The sequence below is a fragment of the Vidua chalybeata genome, chromosome Z (assembly GCF_026979565.1).
Source record: "Vidua chalybeata isolate OUT-0048 chromosome Z, bVidCha1 merged haplotype, whole genome shotgun sequence".
NCBI classification, from domain to species: domain Eukaryota; kingdom Metazoa; phylum Chordata; class Aves; order Passeriformes; family Viduidae; genus Vidua; species Vidua chalybeata.
This window is the reverse complement of record NC_071570.1, coordinates 70,974,260-71,001,806: the sequence shown is the minus strand read 5'-3', so window position 1 is coordinate 71,001,806 and position 27,547 is coordinate 70,974,260. Positions and strand designations below refer to the sequence as shown.

Sequence of the window (27,547 nt, the reverse complement as noted above, 5' to 3'; positions counted from 1 at the left end):
TATTGCTCTATCAAAAGTGACATCATTTCCTCAATTTCCATGGCAGTATTTATCACTCCAAGTGTGAGTGGAGCTCCTCTGGCTGCCTTTCAAAAATTAAGTACTGGCAAGAATCCGATGAATGCCAGATGATGATGTGCTGGCTTAATGAGCTCAAATCAAAGCAAATCCTGCCTTTTTAACCATCTTACAGTACATCCACATACAGTTATCCAATTGGAAACTGCGTTGAAACACAACCCCTTGAATGACTGTGCAGTAAACGTAAGTGGAGCCTCATTTAGGATCTTCCCTTGTTGTCAAAAGTAAGGTGAATAATTCTAAATTTTCAGTTTTGAGGAGACACAAAGCATAATCCAATATAATATTAGAGCACAATTTGCAACAAGTTTTCAGAATAGCTTCATCTGTAAAAAGTGCCTTTGTATCAGAAATTAGGTATTTTATTGATACTCACAGAAATAATTGAAAGGCTTGGGTTGGAAAGGAACTCAATAGTCAACTTGTTCCAACACCTCTGCCACAGGCAGGGATGTCACCCACCACAACAGGTTACTCAGGGTTCTATCCAACTTGGCCTTGAACACTTTCAGGGATGGGGGACTGGGACAAATCTGATTTTAAATTATGCCTGTATGTGTTATATATATATGAATTGAAGGATTCCTATAGGGATGGCAGCCCTGTCCCCGGGGAGGCTTTTCCTGGCAGCTGGTCAGAGGAGAGGAGCTTCCATGAGTGGGCTATGAGCAGTCCCTCACCACTTGCCAGTGGGGCAGATGCCCGTAAGTCTGGGAAAAAAACGCTTGGGAAATCAGGCTGTGGGAGCAACTTCAGCACATAAAAGCAGGCAATGCAACATAAGGGGACACTGGACTTCTTGGAGGGATCAGGGGTTTGCTCAGAGGGTCTGCTTGACCACCTCCCCTTCCTCGCCTTTTCCTCCCTGTCAATGGCTTCCCTGCCCACACCTTCTCTGCCCTGCTTCACCATTCCTGCAAACCAGCTCGGTGCTGCGGCCGCTGGGTGTCTGTGGTTCCCTGACACCGCCACTCCATGTCCTGTGCTGCCCACTGCCTCTGGGAAAAGTCACTCTGACTCCAAGACTCAGAGAGTTTTCTGGTAAGAGTTTAAATTAAGTAACTAAGGTCCTTAATTAGAGGGGGGAAATGCTAATTAGACTCTTCAGAAATTGCTTAGTAATTGAGGAGAAGAAATCAATGGCAAATTCTGTAGAGAAGAAAGTAAATCTGAAGGAGTTGATAACTGAACACCAATTTAGCTAATGGAGAATTAATTAACTTTTCAACACAGACAAGTAATCTAAAATTTCCCATATAAAACTAAGGAAAGGAAACTGAGGCAGTTTATCAAATCACATTATCACTATTTTCTCCTTCTCCCGAGTCTTCTCTGCAGTGACAACATCACCAAAAAAAAAACCTTAATCATTACAGTAAAACTTCACTGGCATCCACACTACCGAATCTAACATGCTGAAATGCGGATGCTGGCTCAGTGCGTAAGAACAATCAAATAAAATCTAGAAACAGGTATAATTCTGGTCTCTATCCCTGCTAAATCAAGGGATGGAGACTAAAATAGTCTGATACCAAACCACTTGCATTATTGCTGGAAATAAAAAGTTTCTCATTCTCTTTCATGTTGTGTCAGGAAACAGTTTTTATCAACTTTCTCTTTGACAGGTTCAGAAAATCAACGGGCAGCACTCTTCAAAGGAGAATGTTTCTGGACTGAAAAATCTTATCTGTGGAGCAAAAACACTTTCCAGAGCATCTTTATCACCAAAGCATATGGAGAAAATATTTTTAAATATCTTAACCATAAACTAGCAAAAGACAGCAATCAAGAATGTGAGTCAAGGAATTCCAAAGACAAATACGGGAAAAAATAATTGTTTCTTTCTGTACAATTCAAAGACTGACAATCCATCAGTAAGTTTGATGTGATGCTGCTTCTATGAGAGAAATTGATTCTGTCATATGGTGCTATGCTGCTCATAGGTAAGAAACAAACATCACTGATGATGTGAATAACAGGTTTATAACCAGTGACAAAAACAATGCAAATAGCCTGAATCCTGAACTACAGTGGCTCCCCCTTTGTGGAAGGTGGCGTCTCTAAGCAGGAAGGAGTGAGAAATATGCACAGTGTTCTATACACACATTGCCCTAAAGCTCACAACTTAGAAGAGAAATTCAGGTTTTATTTCAGACTGACACTAATCTAGTTCATTAAATTGACATCAAATAGTAAATGGCTTCAACTTAAGTTACAGGCTTTGCATGCAAAACTGCCTGGCTGTTATCTCACCAAGTGAAAATCAGATGTTCTTGCTTTAAATTCATTCAAAGTTGCACTGTAATAAAAAAAGAATAATCAAAGTGTGACAAGTTATGGAAGTCTTCTAGATATGGATGATTCATTTCCCTTTTCTCTAAGGTTTATACCTGCAGCTAGATTTTTGCATGCCTGTAACAACTCCGAGTGATTTTCAGAAAGAAAGAAGAAAGATAATGGGTGTTACATCTCTAATACAACAAACAGCAATTAATGACCAATATGAATTGGGTTAATTCTTCTGAGCTGAATAATTCCTTTTCAGTGTCCAAGAGTGCAAGGTTAATGTAAGCATCTGTCAAAGAAAACAGTGACCAAGCAGCTTTGAAAATGGCTGGTATTTGCAGAGGAAATTCTGTATGGAAATCAAATAGGTGATAGGAAGATCTCTGTGCTGTGGGATTCAGAACACCCAAGACCTCAAAGCTGCACAAAAATCTTCAGCACAACAATCCTCAGGTAATCTCTAAAGCTAAAAATCCAAGCTTAGACCAATTAGACTTTTAGGAAAACCTGGGTAAGTTGCAACCAGAAATAACAGTCACAAATGTGAGTACTGAAAAGGCAGATATCCTGGAATCTTAAAAAGACTATAAACAAGGACGCTGATGCCAGATTATTTTCTGCTATACCAGAGAAATTGGCTTTCCTGAAATGCTGGGGGCAAAAATACAGATGATTAGGTTAGATGATTAGAATTGTTAGATGATTTACTGTCTTTACCTTAGGGAATGGAAAATTTTCTATCAATTCATTTGGTCATTGTTAATCAAAATGCATTGGAAATGCATGTCTGCTGCACTAGCTGAAAGGGACTCCTGAAGGCTGATTATATAAGAAATGAAAATTCTGAGGCACCATAAAATATCCACAAGACTGGGTGTTGGCTCAGTGACTCTAAAATCACCACATGTTTTCTGTACCTATCCTTAGTTGGCACTAAAACTGCAGATGAGAAACATGGGATTGTTGCAGGTAACCAAATCCAGGGAAATCTGCATCCACGGGAGGAATTTTTCCCAGTCTGCTAGAGCCAAATTTGATAATCTCCAACAAGAGGTGATTCCTTTCATTCCAGGCTGATAGATAGAGCCTGCCATGGTTCTGCTCCTCCAAGACCATGTAGGAGAAATGCAGAGCATTGTTCCTGTTAGGCATGTATGGAAACACATGGCCATCCCTACATGTGAGCAGAGACAGCACTTTTGCCAGAACCTACATGAGCACAGTACTTGGCTAACAGTAGAACAGATAATCCAAACCTGATTGTGCCCTCCAGCTGACCAGGTCTGGAGTTCAAGACCTTGACATTCTTGATTCACAAGAACACTCAACAACCACTGATACCTCAGTGTGGACTTTAAGCCCTTCTGATATCCAGGTATGGACCTTAGGCTTCCTAAAGATTCACCAGGTCAGACTTATCTTCTTCTAGGAGCTGGCCTGTGACCTGTCAGCTTGCAGTTTGCTGTTTACAGGCACACAGAGAAAATACAGGTCTTGCCAGCAACTGGAAGCCAGTTGTATTGGTCACTCAGTCCAATAGTTTATCTGTCCAATAGCTGTCACACACATCACACACACCTATTATTCTGTTTGTTTCCTAGTCTTACCTGTGAGCTAATGGCTCACACAGATTCAGAAAAGGTTGGGTTGCACAGAAATCAGATGTAATAATCCAGAATGAGCTACGGTGGTCAAGCACTGGACTTCATCAGAGTCTTTTATGCCCTTTTTACCCCTACTTTTCCCACTTGTTACTCCTCAATCCTTCTCCTTCCCCTCCTGTGTCAGTTCTACCAAACATCCTATAACTGCCCTCTTGTTTTGCAAAAAAAAAAATTTAAAAATCCAGAATTTTCTTAGTCTAAGGCAATTTCTACTGATCCATCTTGTTGGGTTTCACACCAGGAACAATCTAATTTCCTCCCTTTCATGGTCTCAGGAGCAGCTTGTGCTCCACTGTTCCACCTCTCACTGTTCTTTGGTGACTGCATTTAGTACAGTTAATGTTCAATCAGGTGCCATAACAGAATTCATGTTTTATAAAGAGATCATTTGGAGAACATCTGCTTGCTGGTCTATTGAAGATTGAAGATGGTAAAGAAAGTATCTAGTCACTGTGATCATAAGCACATCACCACAATTACTAAGGCTGATAAATACACAGCCATCAATATAGCTGGATGAAAGTGATCAGAAAAGCAGATAGACAGCATGAGATGTTTCCTTGGCAATAAAAGTATTTTATACTTCAGTTATAGTCTTTTCTGCCAGTTTTATATTTATTATTTTTATTCTTCTTAGAGTGATCCTATCATTGAATAATGGCACAGGAGGAGGGACTTAATGCCTAAATAAATACCCCATGCTAGGCTTGTAAAAAGGACCTGGTGCTAGATTTTCCCAGAAGATTGCCAAGATCTTATCCTGTCTCCAATGATGGTAGAAAACAGTGATCAGAAATTTTGTGGAGTTCAGTTTTGATTGAGGAAGTAGTTAAAAAACTGCTGCTAAGGACAGAAAGTACATAGTGATATCTGCTAATTTTCAGGCATTGGAACTTTGCTCCTCATGCAAAGTTCTTGCTACTGGTGGAAACTTGCATCTGCAAGGAAATTATTCCTAGAGAGTCATTTCATTTGAGAATATAAGAAGAGGCTGGACTTGTACACTTTCACCCCACTTTAGGAAGGATTCTGCCCTACAGTCATATCTTGCAGCAAGAATTAACCCTTCCTAGAAGTGGTGATACAAAAAGGTTTAAATTTCAGACCTCAAACTGCACTAGCTCAAATAAGCTCACAAAAGACAATAAAGAGGCCTACCCTCATCCTTTGATGAATTATATGAGCTAGAAGTGGAGAGACCAAGGTTTTATACTATGCATAATACTGAGGTAAAATTCTTTCTAACAAGAACCAGCAGACAGGCACACGCAAATGAAGACAGATAAAACCAAACCAAGGAAAGTAATTCACTGTTAAGATGTACATAATTACATGAAAAAGAACACAAAAGAGACATAGCTGTATGTGCAGAGCCCAGAGGAAGGCAGTCCTCTGTACTATTTGCTCAACCCAGGAGTCGGCTACAAGTGGCTGCTGCCCTATTACAGGATGAGAATGTTTCATAACAGGAACAAAGGGATGGATCTTGCAGACAAAGCAGTTTTATTTAAAAGCTTCCTGCAAAACATCTTCGTCACTGTATCGTGAAAAAAAAAATTGAATGAAATTGAGCTCTAAGGTGTCCTGAAATTAAAAACAATGACCGTGCTTGCCTGAAAACAGATGTTATTTGTAGATAAATAAGAGATGGAGACATTATTCTTGATTAGCAAACACAAAGTTCCTCCATAAGAAGTACAGTATAAACTATACAGTAGTAGGAGAAATAATGAATTAAAAGTAGTGTTTTAAACAAAACTGGAAAGTAACATGTACCTGAATATCTCTTCAAATTAAATACAAAATTAGTGTTCACTCCTTACTAAATATATGTGGTAAGGCTCTAAAGAAGATGCATTATATATTGTGTGAAAACAAGACAAAATGTCTTTTTTTTTCCTTCTGTGGCAACCATAAACCCCCAAAACCCTAAGAATTTTATGCATACTTGACGAGTTCACTGTGGCACTTACAATTAAAAATAATATTAGAGTATCTGAACTTGTCACACATGGGCTTGAAAAAGCTTCTAATTATTAATAATTAAGCCAATGTCAAGTTTCTGCTTTTATAAAACATCAAGTTAATTATGAGTTAATTAAAAGTTTCTAAGGTATGGCTAGATGTAGCAGAGCAATGCACAGTATAATATATAACTACAGTGAGAAACACTCACATGCATGATAAATAAGCACATCAATAAGGAGCAAATGCAACACAATAATCAGACAAAAATGGCGGTGTATCACCAACCATAAATTTTCAGAGAAAGTGGGTACTTATAGAAATTTAGTAAGAAAAAAGAGTAGTTGTACATGGTAGAAGAAAGGGAGTTTGATTATCTCCGGCACATTTGTGATTTTATTAACACTATTACTGTTCCTCTAAGCAACCTCGCCCAAAAGTAACAGGCATTTGAACCACTGAATCCTCAAGTTTAGTCTATAAATCCAGTTATACAAATTAACTAAGTCAAGACAAAGTATGAAATAGCAATCTGAAGAAGGAAGTGTTTGCCTGGCATAGCATCTTTTCTCCAGCTACATCTTTGATGAAATAATAAATTACTACTTCCTATAAATCCTATTTCTTTCACTTCTATACTCATATAATGTGCTGGGATTCAGAAAATCAAAGGGTATTAATGCTTATTTTTCCAAAACTTACAATAAATATAAAGTAGTCTGTATTTTCAAAAAGACACAAACATTTACTGTTTTGACAAGTATTAACAAACTGTATTCAGTTTCATTCTCAGCTAAATATTAATCCCTTCAATTTAAAAATGACATTAATTCTGTTCTTGGTTAAAATCTGAACAAAGAGAAGATACTCTTAGAAGATGATTCAAAGAGATAGTCAAGCTGAAAATGCTTGCAAGGAGAAAATGAACATATAAGAAGGATTAGTTACATCTAGTAGAATAAAAAGATGTACATAGAAATTATATCAAAAATACAGTAAAAAATCTGAAGCCTGAGGAACATAGCTATCAATAAATGAGATGAGTATAACAAAGGGAAATGAGATTTGCCCAGCTCTTACTATAAACACAGCTCACTTAACAAACAATACTGTCATTGTGAATAAACATTTAGTATCCATCTTAGGGGAAAAAAAAAAAAAAAACAACACCCAACAACAACCAAACAGAAAATATAAACACAAACCTCACCCCCTAAGTCTCTTCCTTCCCCACAAACATCAAAAAAGCTTCAGCAAAACACATCAACCTGAAGTCTTTTTCAGAGACAATGTCTGAATTAGTATTTATGACTTATTAGATGAGCTAGAATTCAAGAGCCAAAACTCAGGTAGTGTTAGGATTAAGAACCTATTAGAATACAGACTGAGTATTCCAATGTTTATTAAGAATTATTAAGAATTTCACTCTATCCACCCACTACACATATGCAGTACACACTGCACATTTACACTTCTGGGCATTCATGTGATGTGACCCTGCCATTAAAATTTACTGTTCAGGGTGGGGTTAGGGAAGGAAAGAAGTATTTTAGAAATATAAATGAAAAGAAACTTTTGGTAGATGCTGTGATAACAAAAACTCTCCACAGTAATTTCACCAGTCATGCACAATTATTTTAATTCTTTTTAAAGAACTGCACATGTGACACTTCACATACTGCCCTTTTATGGGGAAGTTTCACAAGGAGCAGCAAGCATCCTGCTCTTCAGAACTGTTTTTGAGAAAAGATAGAAAGAAATGTTTTGGAACATACATTAGGAAAAGCTTGTAATGCCAAAGATGTCAAATGGTCAAAACTTTCTCCTCCAGTGGCTCCTGAAGTAAGTAATAAAATAGGATTTGACAACAAAATCAGGGTCAATGTATGAGTCACACAGTAGCTGATAACATATATAAACTGCATATAATTTCATTACAATTTTTTCTGACATGGTTATTTTTAAGCTATTATAACAACTACGTTCTGAGTAACTGAGATAAAAAAAAGTATGATTGTACATCTAAGAAACAGAAATACCCTTACTTTAACACTGAAATAGTAACATGAATCAGAAAATGTTACGAATGTTCAGATAAATTTTGAAAAACAAAATTCTTGAACATTCTAAATCTATAGAAGGGGAAATCCAGATACAACGACAGAAAGAAAATGTTTCCTTAAAAGATCTTGTTCGGCTTCTGCAGCTTGTGTACATTTGATCAGCACATCTTGGACTGTGCCTACTCTCCCAGAGTTAACGATTCCACTTATTATGAAGTCCCTTCAAGACTGTATAAGAACCAATTGCCTTTAAAGTCCTCTGCAGCCATTTAAAACCACTATAAGCTCAGCAGGAAGAGTTATAGGGAAAGAAAGATGCTGGAGCACAGGTTTCCAAAACACCTCAGAAATTTTTGATTGTAATAGGTAACTGCCCCTTCTCCTTTTAAAGATTCTCAGTAACTTGTACAGAAACTTTCAAATCTGTAGGAAAGATGATTTTAACAAAGAAAGGGAATTACACTGTTATTCTGCTGAGATGATACCTGACTTGTATCACAAACAAGTTGGCAAACATATGCAAAGACACACGTAAGTGCTGTACTAACTAGAAAATCCCAGAGTTGTTTAGGCTGCCTTTATTCTAATTGAGGTAACTTCAAAATGTTTTCCAATTGAGTGGTTTGGTCTGAAGCAGCAGCTGTTCTGAAATTGAACTTGTGGCCAACGCCAGTCAAGGGGGAACTGTGTAACTTTGCAGAGCAATCTCAGCGTGTGTGGACCAGTTTCCTTTTAGAAGGAAGTTACCAAGGAGCTCCCTTGGAGGTATGGCACCAAACAAGCCCTAACCCATCACATCTTGATTATGGTCAGAATGGATGACTAACCTTTTATGTCTGTTCTGACACAAAAATAGACTGCATTGAGCAGGGACTAGACTGGAAGTGTTCCAGAGGTGCCTTTTAGTGAGTTGTTTTATGGTTTTATAGAAAGCACCAAGACTGCACACAATGTCACTACAAGCATTATGGCAATAACTGATTTGACCTGCTTCTGTTGTTTCAAATTATTTTCTAATGTAAACGTAGATTTCCATGTCCAGTAATTCTGACTTACCAGGTCCACATTCTAATTTAATACAACACAAATTACCCTGGGTACTAAGGAAATTTTGGGTGGCAGTATAGATTCCTCTGCAGGTTTCCTCTTGCAAGGATGGATAAACCTGTGCAATGCTTCTTGTTGTCACAGTCAGACTGCTGCTGACCTCAGGTTAGCTTGGGTAGCTGCACATCACACTGACAAATGCAGTTAATATGCAGCCTGCATTACACGTGATGAGGAACTAGAAAATCATAATGACATGTACAACCTGAAAAAAACCCCCACTGTCAATCATTAAATGGTGAAAATGATGATATTATCATCCTCTCACAGTGGTTAATGATAGCCATTATAAACCAGAATTAATTCCAATTTATCTGCATATTCATTAGGAGCTTGGTATACAACCTTTCATTTTTAGCTATGCAATGGCTTTAAAATATACTCAGTGCTGTCATCATGATTCTACTGCCTCAGTATGAAGATGTACTTCTGATTTTGTCCTTCTCAAAATTGATTATAAAAAGAGAAAATAGAAAAAGAGGAAAGAAAATTAGGCTATTCAAAAGACTAGGATACAAAAAGGCAAACAGAGATATGTGCAAATAAAAGAAAACACTTACAGCAAAATAGTCTCAACTTCCCTAGAATCATAATGAAATCAAAAGGCTTTTATGTCTGGCATCTAAATATTCCCACTTCAATCTTATTCTCTAAGAAAATTATATTTATAGGAGGTTTTCTCTTTCTACCCATTCAACTTAAATTATTTGTCAAACTTTGTTTAGACTCAGTTAACATTGTTAAGAAGCAGAACTTACACTAATTAGCAGTTTTTTAAAGCTTGTTCAGTAAAAAAGTAATTAAAAAAGAAAAAAGAGACTTCCACAATGGTATCCCACTCATATGTTGAAGTGTGAGTGAGGAAGTAGGTACTGCAGGATTTATTTGAGGAATAGTGAGAGATGGAGTCTTTACAATCAGAATATGAAAGCAAGATGACAAAACTCCCTTGGAAGCTACATTCCCTTTATTCTACAGCTCATGGAATAATTTCTTTACTGAGTTTTTTCCTGCCGCAACAGAAATTAATATTTACATCTTAATTGGCATAAAAATCCCAGACAGTGAATCCTACCACATCTGTTCCATGTCTTCTTTCCAAGAGCAGTCGGAAGACATTAGCTGTAATCTTGTTATCTTGAACACCTTGTCCAAGGCCACGGTTGTCATCCTGCATAAGCCGACGATCCATGATCACTTCCAGCTGACCTGAAAGAGCAACAAGAGGATTATACCAGTATCAAGAATAGGTAAGGGTTCTATTAAACATAAATAACATGCCCTAAAATGTAACTTATTTTTAAAAAAACATAATATTTCTGTTGAGTTTGGAAGAGCTAGGGCTGATCAATAGTGTCAGGACTGATTATAAAAACAGTTAATACCAGTGGACTGTGGCTGTTTATAACCTTTGAAAAATTGTCACAAGCCTTTCTGCAGAATGTCCAGCAATTTTTACTTTCAGAGTTTATACTAAAGTTTAATATGAAAAATTATTACTATTAACTACTATTTGCAACAAGGATTCTTGGCAATCAATCATCCAAGACAAGAATCACTCCCAGGCAGGACAGACCTTCTGAAGAGGAACTATCTTCACCTTGTACTCCATTCTTTTGCTTCACATTTGAAGCCAGAGGGAAAAAAGGTATCAACAGGAGTATCTAAATACTCACAATCACTTCTTGTATGGAAAACTTCACTTGTTTGTTCCTATTCACTTGAATAGGAAAGAACTTTGCACTGCATAAGCACTGAGCATGAAATTCTGAGTTTATACTGAACTGCAGCACAGCCACTCAAAATAGCTCTTTAAGCATGATGTTAAATTATATACAACCTGGACAATGAAGTTCACGATTTTTCATGTGTCTATCTCCAGAAGGAAACTAGATTGGGGCACGTAATTAAGGCTGTTATGTTTTTGCAGACTCAATCTTCAAACAAGTGTACATGTTTCCTAAATAAAACTGAAGACTGAAGTGCTTGTATCCTGAATAAGAAGTTCACAATTTAAGCTTCTAGAAAAGGCTGCTTACTAAGGCAGTCTTTTTTATAGTTCAGTGTTCTACAAACACGTACCCAATTTTCTCAAATACTTGTTCCTCCCTCCTCTTGAGTACAAACAGTTTTTGTTTATACAGGACAGAAATCAGCTGACAATAGTAAGAAAAAACCTGCTATTTTGATCTAAGGTATTGTTCATGTAACTTTCAGATGGTGGGTTATGCCTTCAGGCACTTGTGTCTCACGCACAGGCACATAGCTACTGAGGTTTACTTGCCTAAACTGTAAGATTTTTGAATTTTCTTCCAGGATCCCTCAGAGCTCCTGAAAAATCTTCAGAAAAAATGTAATGAAGCATATGATACTCAGCAACCACTGAACCTTCAGCTTAATTTTTGTTCTGTTTTGAGGAAGTCAACATGCTTTCAAGGACAAGGTAGCCAATTTAGAAATTTAATGAAATATTACTTAATGATAAAAAATAAGATTAATTCATTCTCCTTTTTCTCTTAGTGGGCACAGAGTAAATATTTGACATTGGTGAATCTTAAATAACATAATACAGTTTGTCAAAGGGTGAAACAGTAAAGAAATCAATGTCATGTAATGTATGGGATACATCTGTTGCTCTTTTATTTAACTGGAGTAGGTGAAAAGTCTATAATGTCCTCTGACAGATTTGAAACAAGTGCTCACAGAAAGTCAGTTTCTCCCTGATGCTTAACTGCTGTGGAGCCTTCCCTGTTCTGAAGACACTCCTCCCGTGGGACACCTGATAAAACCCCAGGGCCCTGGGTCTGCCTCCTCTCTCTGCTCTCAGCTCTGGGCTCTCTGGGCTTTGCTCAGGGTCCCAGGCCTCTGCTCCCCTGCTCCCCCTGGCACAGGGGGAGGCAGGGGGGGAATAAAATGGACTCTCCTTCTAAACAACAGCCTTGTCTTGTCTGTTTTCCCTGTCACTGTTGTGGCCTCCCTGGATCATGATCGTCACTGTAGCCACACGCTGCTACAAACTGCAAAATGTCGAACAGCGCTAGCCTTAACTTCCCCAATTTGATGGCAGAGAGTGGGAGTGTGTGTGGATTTAGATAGTGCATTATCTTGTGATGCAAAGACTAAGATTGTTAAAGACAAATACAGACACTATTATCAGGTAACAGAGCCTCTGCAGACTAATTTAGTCTCCAGTTCCCATTTAATGAGTGCTTAACAACATCAGTGGTGTCAGGGTCATTCACAGAATCAGGCCAATAGGAGCTGGGTTTCCAGCAAGGGCAGGCATGAAAAAGTGTGGTGAGTTTTGCATCTGCTAGGCTTGGAACAAAAGGCTGGTATTTTCCACTTTGGTTTTATTAAAGCATCACTGTAGAGGTCAGTGTTAATTCCTTGCCCTAAAGTGAATTAGATTTGCTAATACTGCCACCAATCCAACATGGTATTCACCTTTTGTAAGAACAGAGTATTTATGACATTCTTCTTAAAAGAAACTATGAAGTAGATTTTGGTACAGTTTCTGATGGACTCTTTCTCTTCCGAGTATTCATTCCATTATTGTTCAAAACCATATAAATTTAAACGGACAACATATATTACAGCAAGGAATTATACATCTTATGTTTAAATTATATAATGTATTTTGCCCACTACCTCTAGCTTTATTTCAATACCTCCCTCATTCTGATAGAATGAATAACTGTCCTCTGTTTCCTGTCCTTCAGGCCATTCATCATAGCCTCTTCTGCTCCAAGGAGCAAGACCGTGTCTCTTTTGGAATTCTTAATACGAATTTATTTTTCTTGCCAACATATTCATCAGCTCTGTCAAACTACTCCATTAAATTTGTGAGGTATCATTTTGCTTCAGAAGTATGCTCACTCTTACCCAGGGTCATATTTATCCTTCATTTCACTAACACTAATCTTGAAAAAAGCTGCTGTTGTTTTTCCTTGACAGGGAAGTTAGGCTATGCTGTATATACCTTAAGACTAGTGCTTTAGTCTATACTAAAGCAAACAAACAGAGCAAAAAACATGATCAGCATCCTTCTTAAGTCCTCTCCTACTAGGGCAGTATGTACTGCTATTTCATTCCGGAGCTCCACTAGAGTTCTTGGGTGAAAAATAGCTGGTTCTGACAATTTATTGCTTCTTCTGTCCTTTTTGCAATCTTTTTGCAAACAGAGAGATCTGTCATTGAAAATAACAGGATCTCATGTGGGACCAACCTCTTCCTCCTCTGTTGCAGACATACTCGAAAACTTGTCAGAGTGGGAGAAACTTATTTCCTCTCTTCAAATGCTTGTAGGTAAGTACAGTAATCTCTGAATGAACTATTTCAGAATACCATGAAGGAGAGACCTTTGTCATATCTTTCATCTTATATTTACCATTTTTCAAGCTAGCAACACCTAAAGACTGAGCTGAATGAAGTGTCAAACGAACACCAACATCTTGGATATAAGCCATGGTAGTCATAGGATAGATATTTGCTTGAAGAGGCAACTTGCTCATCGTCAGTCTAGGCTGGATCTGCAATATGAACACCAACTTCAAAAACATACATTCTTTTTATGCAATTAAATTTCAAAGACATTTTCAGACATTTATCCCATGTGCTTTGGAAGAACAACCATCATGAAAGCATTCATTCAACTGTATAATATTATTTAGCTTTTTTGAGATTTGTGGCTAGAATTACCACTTTGGAAATAGTAGCTTCAGTGTACTTTTAGATCAAAGAATATTAAAAAAAAAAAAAAAAAGTGAAAGATTCATCAAGGGAACCTACAAAAAGGGAACCTATAAAAAGGAATAATCACAGTTATAAAATGAGAGAAAAAAATTTCTCCTCTAGAGAGCAAGCAGTGAATAGATTTAAGGTAGCAGAAAAGGACTTGTTGGTTTATAATGGGAACTTATTGGAGTACTGTTGAACTTCTTGAATGGTACATGATAAATGAGTAGTATTATTAAAATTATTTTCATATTGAAATATTCACTGTCTCCAGCAAAATGCAGTAGTACCAGTACCTGGAAAACCAGTAGTCTTTTGCTCAGGGAGTCATGGTCACCCTGTATTTGCAAAACTATTATTAGCAGAAAGGAAGGTAAGGAAAACCAATTTTTCTCTCTTTTGTGTGTGCTGTACAGTTCAAGTTACAACACTAGCCCTTTCTTCAAATGTATTACCAATAGAAAAAGCATAATACATTCAAAAATACATCATTTATTTCCAACACAGCAGTAAGCAGCTGTTCACTAGGTGTGGTTCTGGATACACTCTGTAATCCAATGGATTTTAACTAAACAGACAAAGCAGAGGAAAAAAAGTCATGTATATATACAAGCAACTAACTACATGGTGACTTGTCATAACTTGTTGTATTTATAATTCTTCTCTTAAAAATAATTTAAAGGAATATTCAACAAACTCATTAAAAGCACACAGTTACTTCTCAGTCTGGTCCATGTCAAATTTTATAACAGGTACATTTTTAAAAAGCATTTCTCCCTTTAAATGATTAGTGCAGTTTAACATGAGAGTTTGTTTAATATAAGCTCTTTACATTTATACAGTCAAAACCTGACACCCTAAGCTTTTATAATTAAAAGATGTCAATTACCTGATATCCATTAAGATCAGTATAGAATCTATTTTGACTGTTTATATCAGATGAAATTCTCATTGCAAGTTCACGATTATATTCTCCTCTTATGTCCACAATATTGGAAACTTCAAGAGACTGAGCTTCCAAACCTACATGAAAAAGATGCATTTAAAATCTCTAAAAGCGATTGCCACATGTATGAGAGTGACTGTGCTCCCAGGACACACTGATCTAGATTTTATTTTCTCTTATACCTAACCAGATATTGGTAGACAGTTCAGTTATGCAACAGATGATAGAGCAATATTTCTAATTTGGTACAAATTGAACAGACAGTCTGAAAGAGAGCACTGAAGGGCAACAGGAGCAATACCTGGTAAGAGCCACAACTGTTAAGTGCTGTCTTTAAATAAATATGCTAGAGCAAGACCTGTCCAGTCACTTCTCCTCTTCACTCTTAAGCAGCTGTCCCCATTCCCAGACAAGAATGAAGTTATGATACTCTTGATAGAACTGTTCAACTGAGCAGGAAACTTTGAGCAGCTCCTTTAATCAAATGAGTGACTATCTTTCTTAAAGACAGTGAATTAAGAAATTTGAATTGAGACAACCACACACACGACACAAAGTTTGTTGACAGGGAAAAGGTTCATATTTATTAAAAGATGGATTAGGTGTCCGAAAATTCAGACAAGCTGTTCAGTGAGGTGTTTTTTTGTTTTTGTTTGTTTTTTGTTTGGTTTTTTTTTTTTTCTTTTCCATACAGTGCCTTGTACTGAAAATTAAATACCTTTAATAATAACCTGACCTTTTCAAACAGTTCAAGTCACAGTCTGGAGTGGAATTATACCATCATTCAGCTTCACCACTTCTACCCTTTCTGTAGTCTAATGGGACTAATGATTGCAAGAAGAATTGCACCAAGCAGAACACAGATATGTATTTGTTTCTCCATCTATTTTAAAATCTAAATGCCACCTGCAGAAGTATAGCAACTGTTAAAATGTTAACATTTACCAATGGCTATTAAACTTCAGTGCTAAATGAAAAACACTTGGTTCAGCTAATTACTTCTATTTTGCCAAACCAAGTCTGGAAAATGTGGAAATATGCTCCACTTTTGATGCTCCCAGTAATAGATTTTCCAAATATTTCAAGTATTTTTTCCAAATATTTAAAAGCATAAGTACATTAAAGAAGAATACAGTAATCTAGTTTAGACTGTCATAATTTTTGTACTGCATAATTTGAGATAATACAAAAATATAACTATTAAAAGTAATATAACTACTAAAAGATTAACAAAATCATGCTAATATCAAAAACAGATGTCAATGGCAGCAGAAGTTAAAAATCACTCAGTGGTCAATTACTGTACAGAGTTGTCAACTCCAGAGTATTAAACAGATAAAATAGAATTTTAAAGCCAAAAGTGGCAAAATCTATTTTTCCTAAAAATTACTGAAGATGTAGGAGTTGGGAGACTATCCAACAACAGGATTAGCCACACAATCAGTCTTGCTACCCCTTGGCAAGTAGGTAGGTTACAACAGGAGATGAGGTCCTGATTTGAAATCAAAATGTATTTATACACATAGTGATTTTTTTTCCACATGCTTTGTTTCTGTACATATCTAGTAAGACTTCAAAATATCTTATTTGAATTGAAGTAATGCTATATAAATAATTCCCCTTACAAAGCAAGGAAATAGACCTCAGCAAAGCAACAATGCAAAGCTATCAAATTTTAAACTTTGAAAAAGTTTACTTAAAGAAATTTAGATAAAAACCCACCAAAGAGCAAATAGACAATATAGAAAATATATTTTGCATCATTTTTCCTTGTTAAAGCTAGAAGCATGGTATAGGACTTAACAATGTATACATTACATATGTAATGGTGTAAGTATTGAAACATTGTGATGAATTAAAAAATTGCCAGAAAAAACAAAGGAAAAAAGTACTCTCACAAGGAAAGATAAATTTAAGTGTTAGGAATTGGCAAGCAAGTGATTTTCACTGACAACTCATTTTTCTCTGAACTGTGAACTAAAATACTTCCAGCAAGCATTAAGTAGCAAATTAAAGAAAAAGGAGTACTACAGAACAATCCACTTTAAAATAACAACCTCACTCTAACAAAGGGGAAAAAAAAAGGCTTTTCAGGCTTTTTCCCTTGCTGAGAATTTTAGTTTACTAGAACTCACACAGGAACTTAACTTTATTTCCACATTCTTGGCAACCTGGTACCTCTTGACCTCAAAGTATCTTTTTTCATATAAGATGATTTTAACTATCTGTCACATAAAACAAAGAAACCATAGTCTTAGATATATGTTGTGTTTCCTTAGGTTCTTCAGCAATGAATGCAAACTCTTGGCTTGTGTTCCTAAGAAGTACAAGTTAAAGTTTGATCCAGAATTACTATATGAGTTGGGAACTGAATTCTGATTAGCTTTTGGCATATGTATAAACTCCAGCAACTTCAATGTACAAATGTCACAAAAATGAAACATCTGAATCAATTTTAGTTCTAGATTGAAATACACTAGAACTAAAACAAAACAAAAACAAACAAAAAAAAACCCAGATGATGCCATTATTATTTTTGAAACATAAAAGAAAGAAGAAGAGCAAGCAAGACTTTCAAAGTACTTGTAACTTTTTTTTTTTCAAAGTTGTTTAGGAAAAATAATTAAATATGATAAATAGGATTTTAAAAACATAAAGACAATTTTGATTCCTACAGTAAAGTTGGTAATACAAAACATGTAAGTTCCTTCAACTGAAAACATTAATCAGTGCTTCTTTATTTCAGAATAATTCCAGTAAATATAAATAATGAATAACTGAAAATGTATGTTTCTTAATTACAGAAAGATACACTGAAGCATGTTAACTCCAGTTTCCATATGAAAATAATTGTATACAATCGCACCATGATTTCCACCTTCTTTTACATTTTTCAGTGGCCAATTCCAATCAAGTTTGGAAGGGTAGAGAGTTTCCAAAATTATGTTTACTTAGAATTTCCTTGGAAATCAATAGCTGAACAGTAGAAAAACTTAAGAAGAAAAGCAACTTAAGAAGAAAACTGAAGGCAGCAAAGGAAAACTGGTATGATATTATGACCTAAGAGCCAAAACATTGACATTTGGTACTGGTGCCTCTCAACAGACACAGACAATTCTGTCATGAGCTCTCTCAAGCAGAAAAAGGACATACAAAGGGAGGTCATAAATAACTAAAGCCTGATGTTGTGAAGTAAACCAGACTTCAATGTTAAGGTCACTGATATATACTGTACGTCCACCAGCAAATGTGAAACTATGAAACTAACTATATTCTTACATTCTCTCCAAGGTATTTAATTTTTTTTTTTTCTGATTGTCAAAATGTGTAGCTAGTTACAGCATTCAGATGAGTCAGTAAAGTCTGGAGAGGTATTTCCAAAAAATCTGTTGAGTTTAAGTATACCACCTCAATGACTAGCATGATAGTCAGAGAGAAATCACAGTGCAAAGTGTAATGGGGTCAATAGAACCTCAGTCTCATGAACTCTGCACTAGTGCAGAGGTGCATTTAAACATTAAAAAGCCAGGTAGGATCCAAGATCAATGTGATGCAAAATAACTGCCAAGAGAGACAGAATTTCACAGCTCTTACCCTGGACTTTATACAGCCGTATCGTATGTGTCACGTGGTGAAAAAAACAAACAACTTCTGAGAAAATCGTTCCATGAGCAACTCTTATGGTAGGTGGGTCTGTAAAAATATAAGGCTACAAAAAGAAAACAGAAAGTCAGAGTGAGTATTTTGGAATTTTTTCATAAATGTAGTGTAAAAAAATTAAAGTATTTAATAAATATTAAAATAGTGTTTTTTTTAAACCATTCTAGATCTAAACATTGGAGATTAAAATTTATTCCTAATCTGAAATTCAGCAACTTCTCTTCAGAGTCCTATATTCTCTTTAGCTAAATTTAGGTTAAGTCTCATTACACATCTCACAAGTATTTTATGTGGATTAAGGGATACAAAGTCTACAGACAAGCATATGAATGTATTGAAATTGTATCTGGATTGAGCTCTTTTGCTAGAAAAATTATAACTGCTAACCAGTAATTAAATACTGTACTTTCGAAATCTGGGGGAGGTGGTTTGACTGCCTCCATCAGTGGTACACACTGCACAAGGGAAGCCTCCCCCTACTCTGCTGTGTAGATCAGTTTGCATATCCTTTGAAAATAGAAAAGAAAGCTTTTCCTTCATCAGAAGCAGACACCGTTGCCAGTGGAGCTCTCTGGAATGCAGGGTAGGGCTGGGAATCATTACAAAATGTCAATAAGGACAGCGGCCTACTACTCATGGCTCCCACAGACTAGGACAAACATTGCATATTCACAGTCAAATCAAAGAGATGAAGAAAATTATTTTTCCGCGTAGTCACAGTATTTAGAGTTTTGGCTGGGTAAACAGTGACATTTTTTAAAAAAACCTGTTGATCCCAACAGATTTGCACCTGTGTGCACCAGATGGAAATAAGTGGATGGCTGCAAAGGTAAAAATGAGTTAAATATTGAGAGTGTACAAGTCAAAAATGAAAATACAACACATGCAACTACTTCAATAGGGAAACAGCTGTAAATAAAGACTTCACTCACAAAAAAAACATCCCAAATGCTTGAAAAACACATTATTCAGAGGGATCTAGGCAGAAAGCTCTCAGAGGGTGGCTGTCTTACTTCTGTATATAGTAACGCCATAAGGACAGAGCACGGTCTTTCTTGAAGCATTGATACTAAAGAACAAATGCATCTTGAGGAAGAGCAGAGATCAAGCTCACATACATACAGACAAAACACACTAGAGAAGAGCAAGTATAGGCAAATATCCAATATTCTTTGAGCATATAATAGGGAAGATTTCAAGAAGTATTGTCTAAAAGAAAAAAACTGAAAGGGACTTTAAAGGGCAAAAAGCCCGCCTTTTCTATTCACTTACTTATTCTTAGAGCTTCAGAATACTCTTTAATAAAAGCTTTGCCAGAGCTACAAGAGGCAACTCTGCAGTCATCAGCTACAGGAATATTTTGTACAGGAGTTTGGAAGAGAAATCACAGTTACTTACACTTTGATAAGATTGTTTGGTTTAGGGAGAAAGGGCTTTTTCCTACTGAAAATCTTATCCCATTAATCAGTAAAAAACCTCAAAATAGTGTTTTAGACTTCTTGATAGTCCACATGAAAAAATTATGGAATACTTTCATAGGCTCTCATCTTGTCAATAAGACAGACAAATGTTATCTTTACGCAAAATCCATTTGCTAGGTGAGAAATACAGAAGGAATATAGTATTCAGGGGCCATATTAGACAGATGAGCTAATATGCTCCAATAAAAGAAATTTAAAGACCAGATCTTAGGTTAAGACCTCTTATTTCCATGAAAAACTGACAATATCCGTAACTGTAGACTGAATTCTCCCCTTCTGGCAGAAGAGAATTATTTGCTGTTCTATCACATATAGGCAGAGAAGACAAACTAATTTCATTGGCCACTACCTGACTTCTAAAAGTTAAAAATCCCACAGAGGAGGAACTGGATGACCAAACAAAAGGTGGGGTGATCAAACCGTTCAAAATCCTCCCTGCAGGGCAGAGCAACATGAAGATACTCAAGCTAGCAAAGACAGACTCAAACAGCACCTAAAGGAACTCTCAGAAAAGGAACTGAGAAACTTGAGGTCCTCAGGACAAGCCAATGACCTGTGGCCTAGAAGAATGTCACTTACACAGACAGCAGACTGCCAAATATATTCTGGTCCCAAAGTAACACTGATCTTAAGGTCTTGTGTAGATTGTAAGAGTATTTTTTGCTCCGTCCTCGCTGGAGCTAGCCAGCAAAATGGAGAGATGCTGGTTGAGTGACAGGAATATAAAAGGTTGTGCACTTACTAGAAAAAAATTACATGAAGTAATTTCAAAAATGAAAAAATTAAAAAAAAAATACTAGACCCAAACATTTGGAGGAACTCTTTTCCACTGAGTTTTTTAGCACAAAACATGAGTGTGATATTGACAACAGCTATCAAAATACACAGAAAGCTGAAATGAGATGGATATATCAGCTCTCAGATTCTAGGATATTGCCACAAATATTAAGTTCACACACCTGAGCCTCCGAGCTGCACATGTAGTCAAATCAGCTCCTCTTCTGAAGATAAATGCAACTTATTATAGACTGTTCTGAACTAAACAGAAAGATGAGCTGATGGAAAAGGAACTGTTATTTTGTAGATATTGCCTGAAACAATGCTAGGACATGCATTGAGTTTGCAAGCCTCCAATTCAGTCACAGTGCTAGAAAAGGCACAAAAGAGGATGGTGGCTTACAAAGGCAGATGCTATCACGTAGTTTTGGGGATCAGACAAGTTCTTACTGATAGAAAGAATGGCAATATGATGTATACTCAAGTTCTCAAGGATGACTGACGTTCCCTGATTATTGGGCAAGCAGGGAAAATGAAGTTAAAATATGGCAGTGACAGAACAGGGGAGCCTTCAAATTCATATTTAGTGCCTAGAAAAGCACTAATCCTAGAACTTGATTTGTTGATAGTTACCAGGAGAAATACCAGGAGTTCAGAACCTATAGAGAGATAATTGCCCAGGTTTGCCTCACCAAAAACATTTCAATCTACTAAGCTTTTGCTTTTAAACAGGAAAATATCTTTATGCATTTAATATGCAATTATTCTAGTATCATTGTAAAGATCCTTGGTGAGATGCACAGGTCTGTGAAAGGCTCCTGGTCTCGCATCTGAAATACAAAGGTACTTTTGATGTGAAAGTCTAAGGCAATGTGGAAAGAACAAACAGTGATAGATATTTGCAAAACTGATTTGACGACGTCCTTGTCTCAATTCAGTGTTAAGTCTGCTTTGTAAACAAGCATGGACTAAAGGACCTTCCAGCATGAAGCAATCTGTGATTACTCACACCTCAAACTGGAATAAAAATATGTTGCTTTCATATCCAATGGCTAGTCTGAAGACGTCACTTTCTAGAGAGTTAAAATAAATAGCTGCTGTAATATCTGTTCCCCTCAGCTCCAGTGGAATGAATTTCATTATATAAGATCCAGCAGCCTAATGAGGCAGCTTCTGTTGAGCCTAGAAATCAGTATTTTTCAGAAACAGGACAACAGAACTATGGGTCAAAGGCTTCAGAAATCATCTTTCTGTACTCCTATTCAAGAGAAATAAGACAATCTTTTCCTTTTTTTTGAAAGATAGTGGGAAGGAGGCCTGGGGAGAAGCTAGCTAGGAATTTTAAGGGAGACTACCTGGAACAATGTAATACATCATGGATCCCTATGGTATATTAAAATACTCAAAATCAAAACAGGTGCCAAAGGGTGGAAATAACTGGAGGTACACCTTCACCAAAATATTTACTGGCTTGTATAGAAAATGGCATGGTATGTTGCAGCCTGGAGGCACGAAGTATGGGCAATTAACTTTTCTCTTTGTAGACAAGTAAAGCACTCCTAACCATTTTAGTGTGGCCAGGAAACTTCTGGTAGTGAAGCACACTGTTGGTCTGGGTGGCAAAAACTTGCCCAGGGGAAAGTTTTCAACAACACATGAAATGTTCTGCATTGGTCTAAAATTAAAAAAAAAAAAAATCATAAGACAAAGCCTGCAGGAAAAGGTGCTTCTCAATAGCAGATTGCCCCTTATTTGTCAGGGTGTGAGGTTAGACTGAGCTAATATCCTGTATTTCAGCTCTAGCACTAGAGATCCTGCAAGGGGAAAAAAAATCTCTTTTCTTATACATTCTGTTAGTACATAAGTACCTATGGAAACTAGTACATACACAGAATCACAGAACCAGCTGCCTGAGGGAGAATCAAAATTTCCTAGTCTGGGTGTACCAAAACCCATCACTTTGATACTGAAAAAACTTATTTGTAAAACAAAAAAAATCAACTACTCACACTGATCCCACAAACATTTAGCATCTGATGCTTTGGAAAAAACTGCTTTGCTCTATTCCCTATTGATACCAAGCAGGGCTACTAAGAAGTCCTCACGTATTGACTTGTCTTGAATACACAGAGGAAAATACAGACATTTAACTGTTTCAAAGTTTATTGAATACTGTGGGTTTTTTTTTTCCCACAGATCTACAAAAAAAAGAAAAAAAACCAAGTTGGACATTCTTCACAAAATCACAGGAGTTAAAAAACATGTTTTGTCTTTATGAACTTTGTTTATATTTATTGTGAGGCCCAAGGAAATCCCTTCCTTTCAAACTTTGTTAACATTGTCAATCAGTTAGACTGCACTGCAATTAAAAAAAATTAAGACGCTGCCTTTTTCCCTGGTGCCTTGCTTTCTGTTTTAATTTTGCAGGAAAAACAAAGGCATGGTAGGGGAACTGTCCTATCTCTCTAGACCTGCAGGATGGAGCCCCCACTCTGTGCCTCTGTTCTGGACTTTGCACTGTTGTAGTTCAGCATTATGGTTAGACAAATGATTAAACAAGATGAAGAAAAATAATTTCTGAGTATTACAGAACTGAAAATAAAGAAACCAAAAATTTATCAAACATAAAATTAATCAGTTAACAAAGGCAAAGAAAACATATAACTCTACTCATACCAAAGGAAAATAGTCCAAAATAAAAAGCAATTATTCTTTGCAAATTTTGCTGTAAAACATAGGGTAAAGGAGGTAAGAAAAAATCAAAACAACAAAATACCTAGCCAAAAATCAAGAAAATTGCCTGCCATCTATCCTGCCAATTAACACAAGAACTTAGAAAGCTAGTCAATCCACATTACACTAAGAACTCTGAACAGATGGCATTTCTTTTAAGACAGAAAGCATTAGCTCAAACTGGTTTAGAAACTGCTATAGAATTACTCTGTTATTCCCAGTGGGACAATTTAATTAGTGTTATTAAAATGCAAGCCAAATCAGCCTTATGGTGAATCAAAATATTAATGAAGCAGAATTTTCAGAAGCATAGCAATTTCATTTTTATTGTATAAAATGTTACAAAAGTTGAATAGCACCCTTTTAATGTTAACTTAAAATGTAGTTTAATTTCATTTTTCTTTTCTAATTGTGCTTGCAGACATGTGATAGACTTTTTCTGTTTTAACCATACCATTTTGCTACCTCAATTTGTCTAGATTATTTTCATAAAGCAAATTTCTTGAATGTATAGGTAAAACAACGTAACTGCTAGATATTATTGATTATTTTTAAAAGCAAAAGATGAAATAGAATATAAAATGAAATTAGTTAAAGTGTGACCACACAGCTAGTGAAAAGTAAAAATTAAAAACCCTAAGTAATATTATTCAAGTATTCACAGACAAAAACACAATAAAATTAAGAAATATGAAATGGCATTTAAAATTAGTGATAAGGGAACCCTGATGAACTTGTCTGAAGTAAATTATTATGGGACTAAATATACTAAATAGTTCAAACCTGTCAAATCACAGACCTCAAAAGGTGTGCTTCTAGGAAAGACTGCTAAAAGAAAAGGAAAATATTCTGTTTCCTTCCAGACTGATTTACACAGATAAAAGGGAGAAATAGGAAAAGAGAAAAAGAAAACAGAAAGAAAGAAAGCCAAACACCTTTCCCTCCCACCAAAAAGCAGAATGATTACTCTTGCATATTTCCTAAAATGGTAAGAATACAGCTCATAGTTTGCCTTATGCATGCAACTTGAGTTTTCACAAGAGAAACTCAGAAGAAATATGCTGCCAACTAGCTAGCTTCATAAATGTTCATCATTTTATCTTTTGCCTTCTGAAATATCATCCTTCCAGTTCCAAAAGGGAAGTAGTAGACTCCATATGGTAATGAAGTCATTGTAAGAACACTGCCATCTCCTAATTTCCAGTTTGAAAACTAATAGGACTATGCTGTTGCTCTCCAATAATTACACAGCTAAAAATACAGATAACCCTAGAGAACTAAATCAGAGCAGATCCTTACTACTCTGTCTTTATATTCACCAATTGGGACTCAGTATCTTAGTTACTATATTAAACTAAGTATGCTAATATCAGCTTAAAAAGTAGCTCTGAACCAGAAGCAACACATTCACAATTAAAAAAAATAAAAATCAGAAAAGTGAGTATGTAGAAATGAATCAGTACACATTTTCATCATAGAAAGTAAAAATGAACTTATTTCATTGATAATGAATGGCGACACCTCACTGAATTTCTGGCAAGGATCATATGTTAATTTTTTTGGGGGGGGATCATAAATATTCTCCAGATTTTCACAAGTTCTATTGTGTTCTTGCTCTGATGTAGGATTAGGAAGTATGAATTTCTGCCAATCATTTCAATAGCCCATGTCATTTTGTCTAGCCACACACGGCTTTTATTTCAGTTTTGGGGATAACTAGCTCTTTCAATCTGTATTTGCCAAACACTTTAAGTTACTTCAAGATTAGAATTTCTTTGCAAACACAAAGTTTACCTTGGCATCTCCATCTGGTAAGAAGAGATAAGCTCCACTTTTATCTCGGTTACTGGTAGTTCCATACCAAGCAAACTCCACCTTCATTTGATGATTTTTACCGTCTTCCTTGGTGTTTATTTTCTAAAAGGACAGAGATTCATGTTAGGTTTCCATAAAGCAGCACAAGAAAGTAAAATATAGTGCTTTGAAGTAAAATATAACATACCTCCAGTAATCCAGACATTCCAGAAAACCATAATTTCAAGTATGCACTTTCCAAGATTATATTATCCACAGAATGCTGCATCTCTTTTATCTTGAAAACTCTATCTGGCTTCTCCTGCCTGCTATTCCTTACATATATGTTATAGTCAGCTAAAACTGCTTCTGAGCTTTCATCCTCCAGAAGCTGGTAAACTCCAATCCCAAGAGGTGGTAGATGTGCCACAAAAGACATCTGTTGGGAGCAAATAAGTAGCCATTACTAAAAATAGCAAAATATCAACTTTTTATACAGAATTTATGTTCAGAGTAATTCCTTTTGCTTGAATAATTTTAGGATGGCTGAGTTTTCCCATAGTCCATAAATAAATATGAAGAATTAACAAACAAAAATATCTGCATGACTAATTTGCTTAACATCCAGATTACCATTATATTTATGCAATAACAATTTTGAATCTTGTTAAGAATGTTAGTTGTGATATGCAGTTCTGAGTATATTTTTCATTGAACATGCACGTGTATTGGATCAAGACTCACAGACTCCCTTATCACAGACTCTACTTATCACTTGAATTTGAAATTTAAATTTAAAAATGCATTAATTTAAATAACTAAGTGTAAAGCAAATGTCTAATTTTCAGTCTCTGTTTTTTTAGGAGCTATAATCTGCATAGAAGAGTCATACACAAGGTACATCTCCAACACAATTTGTTTAGAATTTGAAGTCCAGACAAGTAATTTCACTTCCTCTTCTTCAGGCACTAAAAGTACTAATTATTGTGCTGGTTTTGGCTGGGATAAACTTAAATTTCTTCATAATAGCACTTCTGGTGCTTGGTTTCAGTATTAACCACTTTGATAACACAGCGATAAATATCCCAGCTACAGCTGAGCATGGCTTATGCAGCATCAGGGCCCTGTCTGGTGCTCCACTGGGAGGAGGCTGGGGATGCACAAGGAGTTGGAAGGGGACACAGCCAGGACAGCCAACCCCAACTGACCAGAGGCATATTCAAGACCATGTGGCATGATGCTCAGCAATAAAAACTGTGAGAAGAAAAAGGAAGGGGGGATGTTCGGAGTGATGGTGTTTATTTTCCCAAGTCACTATTTCATGGGATGAAGCCATACTCTGCTGGGGGTGGCTGAGCACCTCCTCAGCCTTGGGACACAGTGAATGAATTCCTTGTTTTGCTTTGCTTGTGTGCACAGCTTCAGCTTTACCCTTGAGCTTTCTCACCATTGCCCATCCAATTTTTTCCTCCACACCCACTGGGTCAGTGAGCAAGCAAGTATGTGGGGTTGAGCTACTTAGCAAGGTTTACTCACAATAATTATCCCTTTGGAACACAACTGAGAGATAGTTATTGAATTAGCTCCACAGAAATATTATCTTGAATTAAGTTCCTACATAAAAAGGAATCAAAACATAAGCCTGAAAGCAATTACAATTACAGTCATACACTATAACTATTTCATTAAAAATTTAATGAAATGAATTTCTGATATGTCATGTGATCATTGAAGACAATTTTCTATAATGATGTACAACCCAAAAATTCTTAGAAGTTTTGCTTTAAACAAAAAACAGGAGGTGGGCTTGAAGATATCTGTCCAGCTTGAGTATCTGGTAGGGAAGAGGACATCTAAATGTAAATGCTTAAGCCATTTCATGTATAAGACCTTCCAGCTGGAGTGCTTGAGAACATACAGACGTGTTTGTCTGTGTGTACAGATTGGCACTTGAAGGATGAAGCAGCTCAATTGAGAAAGCGAGGGGAAAAGACACACATCCAGTATTTTCCAATCATGCAGCTGAAACTGATCCTTTAAATGTAGTAAATTGTATCACAAAACTTTAACACCTTACCAGTTTAGGAGACATTAATGCTAAACACATGTATATTGACTTTTTAGGGGGTTCTTTGGTGGGTGGTTTTTTTGGTGTTTTTACTTACAGTAACTGAATAAATAGCACTGTCTCTGAAGAACAGAATGGCCAATATATGAAGTACACTTTTCATTTTATACAACTATGAAGCTACA

At 36.2% G+C, this 27,547-nt stretch overlaps 1 protein-coding gene across 1 annotated transcript in view; it reads right to left on the bottom strand.

Annotated features, from left to right (window-relative positions):
• Window positions 1-27,547, bottom strand: part of MAN2A1 (mannosidase alpha class 2A member 1) — a 107,232-nt gene that overhangs the window by 10,733 nt on the left and 68,952 nt on the right. The window contains exons 14-19 of the mRNA XM_053931908.1: window positions 25,503-25,733; window positions 25,295-25,417; window positions 18,444-18,558; window positions 14,793-14,926; window positions 13,557-13,698; window positions 10,242-10,375 (exon numbers count right to left, since the gene is read on the bottom strand). Coding sequence (XP_053787883.1) covers window positions 10,242-10,375; window positions 13,557-13,698; window positions 14,793-14,926; window positions 18,444-18,558; window positions 25,295-25,417; window positions 25,503-25,733 — 879 coding nt within the window. The remainder of the gene's footprint in view (window positions 1-10,241; window positions 10,376-13,556; window positions 13,699-14,792; window positions 14,927-18,443; window positions 18,559-25,294; window positions 25,418-25,502; window positions 25,734-27,547) is intronic.